Raw genomic sequence first — 5,116 nt, 5'->3', positions numbered from 1 at the left:
TTTCAAGTTTACCTACTACGGTACCGGCGTGAATATGATCTCCACCAGACAAACGTAACGCTTTAGCTAGTACACGAAAGTGCATACCATGATTCTTCTGTCTATCGATAACTGCGTGCATTGCACGATGGATATGAAGAAGTAGTCCATTATCCTGGCAATAATGAGCCAAACTAGTATTTGCAGTGAATCCCCCTGTTAAGTAATCGTGCATTACGATAGGAGCGCCCAATTCTCTAGCAAATACAGCTCTTTTTATCGTTTCTTCGCATGTACCTGGCCTTTCGAGAATTTCATTTGTACAGAAGGATTCCTTTCCTCACGCGAAAGGAAAGGTCGTCAACTCCATTTGTTAGAACAGCTTCCATTGAGTCTCTGCACCTATCCCTTTTTTATTCTCGCTTTCTTAATGTTTATTTCCTTTCCGAAAACGGGATTTGGCACAGGATTACCCTTTGTTAATTCCAGGGTTTCTCTGAATTTGAAAGTTATTACTTGGTAAGTTTCCATACCAAGGCTCAATCCAATTAAGTCCGTAGCGTCTACCAATTTCGCCATACCCCCTTTTATTTATATATTATTTAAAAAGAGAGAAAGGTACGATACCTATTAATTATTGTTTCATAGAAATTTCGCTGCAAGAGGGAATGCTGAAATGACATGCAGGACACAAATCTCTTAGCTTTATTTATATATTATTTGAAGAGAGAGAAAGGTACCTATTTTTTAGGGCAATTTATCCAAATAAATAAAGTGGGTGAAAGTTTTACTCAAATACACAAAACAGATATCTCTTACGTACATGTGCATTTTCACACTTCTATGTAATCCGTGGAAAGCTACCACGGTTTCTCATTTGAACATAAACCGTGGCAGCTAGCAACGGATTATGAGTTGTGTGGTTTGTGTGTAAACCGTGGCAAGCTGCAACGGTTTACGATGGGACAAAGCGAAGCATAAACCGTGGCAGGCTCCCACGGTTTATGAAGGAGGAATTTTGATCATAAACCGTTGTAGGTTACAACGGTTTAGGAACGGAAACTCTATATATATGTGGGTGATATTCTACTTGCATAAGAGATCATTCTCACAATGGCAAGTGAGGAGGAGAGTGTTCTTGTCTTAGTGCATTGCTCTGGGAAAATTAAAAAAAGCAAAAGCTATGGTATAAAGTTCACTGATAGAGAACCACTGAGTGTGTTCATCAGTTCGCCAAGCACTTTGTCATATCTAAAGAACAGCATCTTGCAGAAGCTTGGCGTCTTTGGTACCAAGTGGGTGAAGAAGCTATTCTACAAGATTCCCATCGCAGTTGTCTCGACCGGTGTTCAGTATGATACCTTTGTGCTAGCGGCTGATGAAGATATTAGGGTTCTGTTCCATTGTGTTAGGAGTTTTTCAGAGATCTGAATTCACGAGTTGTTTGCGAAGTTGGAGGTCGGTGTCGATAGTTCTGGGGCATCAGCTCCAGTTCATAGCTCGACTGCCGTGGAGGTGCGTCAAGTTCGATACCTGCGGTCAGACTGTATCTTCCGCCGGTGGGATCCCCTACGTTCGCGGATGATTTAGAGCAAACGGAGGTTGTTGGTTCTGTACAGTTGGAGAATGTAGGAATCTTTGAGCAGCCTGACGTCGTGGGCACCGGTGGTTGCCAGTTACCTTATATGCAAGGCTTTGGTGAACCTGATCGAGTAGAGAATGCAATGTGTGACGATGACTCTGACCAGGAGCCTGTCGATATCATCGGGGACAGCGACGACGACACAGGTGCCAATCCACATGTGTAGCATGGGCCTTCAAGTTCTGCTTCTCAACAGTACCCTCCACACTTCTCCACACTAAACTTGGAGGTTCTGGGTCAACAGGAGGACGGTGGTAACACGGTCGGGGGCTCTTCTACAGATTTTCAGATTGGGCAATCTTTCCAGAATAAAGATGAGGCTGTGTTGAGTGTGAAGGACTATAGCATCCGGCGAGGTGTTGAGTATAGAGTCATCGAATTAGATCATCTGAAGTATCATGGAAAATGCAAGCAATTCGGCAAGGGTTGTATTTGGTTAATTCGCGTTGCGCTGCGTGCACGAAAGGGCACTTGGGAGGTTAGGAGGTACAACGGGCCACACACATGCTTGGCAACCTCTATTTCCAGTGATCACCGTCAACTGGATTACCACGTTATCTGTGCGAGGATTCTTCCGTTGGTTAGGGCAGATGCTGCAGTTACGGTAAAGGTACTGCAACAAGCTACAGAAGCCGATCATGGTTTCAGGCCTAGTTACAGGAAGGTTTGGATGGCGAAACAGAAGGCAGTGGCACAAATATATGGAGATTGGGAAGAATCGTACGCGGAGCTGCCACGTTGGATGCTAGGAGTACAGTCAACAATGGCCATAACAATAACCGTGTTGAAGACCTCTCCTGTTTGGCTTCGTGGTGAGGTTGATGAGTCGACGGTGTACTTTCACCGATTATTCTGGACATTCCCACCCTGTATTGAGGCATTCTGTCATTGCAAGCCCCTCGTCAGTATTGACGGTACCCACTTGTATGGAAAGTATGGAGGGACGCTGCTGTTGGCGATAACGCAGGATGGGAACTCCAACATCCTCCCCATTGAATTCGCCCTTGTGGAAGGAGAAAATGCAGAGTCGTGGTCATTCTTCTTGTCCAACCTACGAGAGCATGTGACTCCTCAGAAAGGTATCCTTGTAATCTCTGACAGGCATAACGGGATCAAGGCAGCGCTTGAGGCACCTGAGGCTGGGTGGCTGCCTCCAGGTGCTTTCCGAGCGTACTGTATTTGGCATGTGGCAACGAATTTTGCCCTAACTTTCAAAGGTAAGGACCCAAGGAGGATGTTAGTGAATGCTGCCTACGCAAAGACTGAAGCAGAATTTTATTACTGGTTTGACATCATGCGGACTGAGAATCCAGCAATGCGTGAATAGGCCAATCGGATGGAGTACGACAAATGGACCCAACATGAGGATAGTGGTAGACAGTTCGGTCACATGACAACCAACATTAGTGAATGTGTGAAGTCGGTGCTAAAGGGAACTCGAAACCTCCCGGTCACATCGTTGGTTCAGTCAACTTACGGGAGGCTTGCTCAGCTTTTTGTGGTACGGGGACAGACAGTAGAGGCACAACTCGGATCTGGTAATGAATTTTGCCAGGCATTGGCCAAGGCAATTGATCGGAATCTAAGAGACTCAAGGTGCTTCACTGTCACGTTATACGACAGGCATCAATCAGAGTACACCGTGGCCGAGACAACACCAACCGGGCGCTTCTCGCTGGGTAGCTATAGAGTTTCCCTTAAAGATCATAGATGCGACTGTGGCCACTTTCAGGCGCTGCATTATCCTTGTTGCCACGCCATTGCATGTTGCGCCTACTCCCGCCTTAATTGGGCGTCTTATGTTCACGAGGTGTATCGTATGAGTGAAGTTTTCAACGTTTACAAGCAGGGTTTTGTTCCGCCTATCCCAGAAGGCCTATGGCCTCCATATGCTGGGCCAACCATCATTCCTGACCCTAACATGAGGCGTGCAAAGGAAGGTCATCCAAGGGCAACCAGGATCCGTGGTAGTATGGATCAGTCTCTGGAGAACCAGCCAAAGTGCTGTGGGCTATGCCATCAAGCTGGGCATACGCGGAGGAACTGTGACCAGCGAAGACATACTACCGGGGGGATGCGTAGATGTCATTACCTTGTTGTTTTAGTTGTTTTATGAACTGTTCAGTTAAGTTATGTATGGTTGCTTAAGTCTATTAACGTCACCATGTTTATTTTTTGCATTAATTTCATATGAATAAATTCCGCTTATTTTAGATGTTTGATTGCATCAATGTGGTATCATTTAGATTGCGCATGATAATTGTGACAGAATACATGTATATCATAGAATCTCAAACCGCTTAAATTATCAAATACATAACAGATAACATATTAGACAATTATCAAACCTTTTTAACTATCAAATACATGGCAGATAACATTTTACAGAAGTTTGAAATACATAAGCCTAAATAGCATGCGAAGAACATAAACTAACATAGTTCCTACCGGACGTGACAATATGACATAACTAATCAGAATCCTTAATGGTGTCACTGTCATCATTGTCGAACTGACCGAGCAGGTGACCCCCGGTGCCACACAATGGAGGATGCCTCACCCTCCTTGGTTTCTGCTCTACCGCTGGTCCTGATGGCTGTGGGGGAATGGCGCTGAATGCTGAGGCTGGGTCCCTCCTAATGGGAACCATGGGTCAATCGGAGATGCTGCAGGCTCGTTGAGGTCAACGGCCAACTGAGGAAGAACATCATCAGTCTGTGGCTGGTGATCAGCAAAATGGGACTGGTGGTCAGGCATCTGTGGCCTATAATGGGTCCCATCATCATCCATGAGCATGTCTGCTATATCCCTATAGAACTCTGACTCAGTAACAGGATCATCAATGTCCATCCCAACAGCCGCGGTGGTATACTCAGCAAACGCATGTGGGGCGACATTCCCAAAGAGCTGAGAGCTACTGCCCACATCGTAGGTCGGCTGATCCATAGCTGAGGCTGAATCAACTACATCCTCACCAACACCATGCTGAGTGCCCTGATCATCAACGGAACGTACTCTACCTCGAGCCCCTCCACGGCCGTCCCGCCCTGCCTGTCGTCTGCCTCTACGTCGAGGAACACGATACTCCGCCGCATCTCCATGATCAGCTCTAGGGATGTCCTCCTCCAAACGGTCAGCCAGCTTTCGCAACTCTCGATCCGTGGTACAGGTGCCTATACGCCGACGCCGATTTACTCGCCTGTTATCTGGTCTGTCGTAAACGTGCACTCTAGGAGGTGCCTGCGATGACCCTCTGTGACGAGCCTCCTCAGTCAACACAATCGGTCTAGGATCCTGAAATGCAACATCTGGGGATAGGAATCTGTGCGCCACACGGCACCACCACTCCATGTAATCTGATGATGGACCGGGATCAAGGACTCGATCGACCCAGATGATTGAATGAAGCCGGTTCTCCCAATGCTGATGCCACTCCCGATAATACGTGGGGAACCACCTGTCCCCACCCCTGCCATCCTTCGTATGTAGCCAATC

General features: G+C 46.7%; 1 protein-coding gene across 1 annotated transcript; it reads left to right on the top strand.

Annotated features, from left to right (window-relative positions):
• The first annotated feature begins 1,092 nt into the window (after positions 1-1,092).
• LOC107472681 (uncharacterized) lies at positions 1,093-2,948 on the top strand. The gene is made up of 3 exons (XM_016092188.1): positions 1,093-1,376; positions 1,523-1,781; positions 1,866-2,948. The coding sequence occupies exons 1-3, from the start codon at positions 1,093-1,095 to the stop codon at positions 2,946-2,948; spliced, it is 1,626 nt and encodes a 541-aa protein (XP_015947674.1).
• The last annotated feature ends 2,168 nt before the right edge of the window (positions 2,949-5,116 follow it).

This window comes from Arachis duranensis, chromosome 1, assembly GCF_000817695.3.
Source record: "Arachis duranensis cultivar V14167 chromosome 1, aradu.V14167.gnm2.J7QH, whole genome shotgun sequence".
NCBI lineage: Eukaryota > Viridiplantae > Streptophyta > Magnoliopsida > Fabales > Fabaceae > Arachis > Arachis duranensis.
The sequence above is the reverse complement of the archived record's forward strand: the minus strand, read 5'-3'. Positions and strand labels throughout refer to the sequence as shown.

Excerpts from the sequence above, each read along its gene's own strand:
- LOC107472681 (XM_016092188.1), top strand. The coding sequence starts at position 1,093 with ATGGCAAGTGAGGAGGAGAGTGTTCTTGTCTTAGTGCATTGCTCTGGG. Across the intron at positions 1,377-1,522 it reads GATGAAGATATTAGGGTTCT|ACTGTATCTTCCGCCGGTGG; the intron begins GTTCCATTGTGT and ends ACCTGCGGTCAG. Across the intron at positions 1,782-1,865 it reads ACACAGGTGCCAATCCACAT|GAGGACGGTGGTAACACGGT; the intron begins GTGTAGCATGGG and ends CTGGGTCAACAG.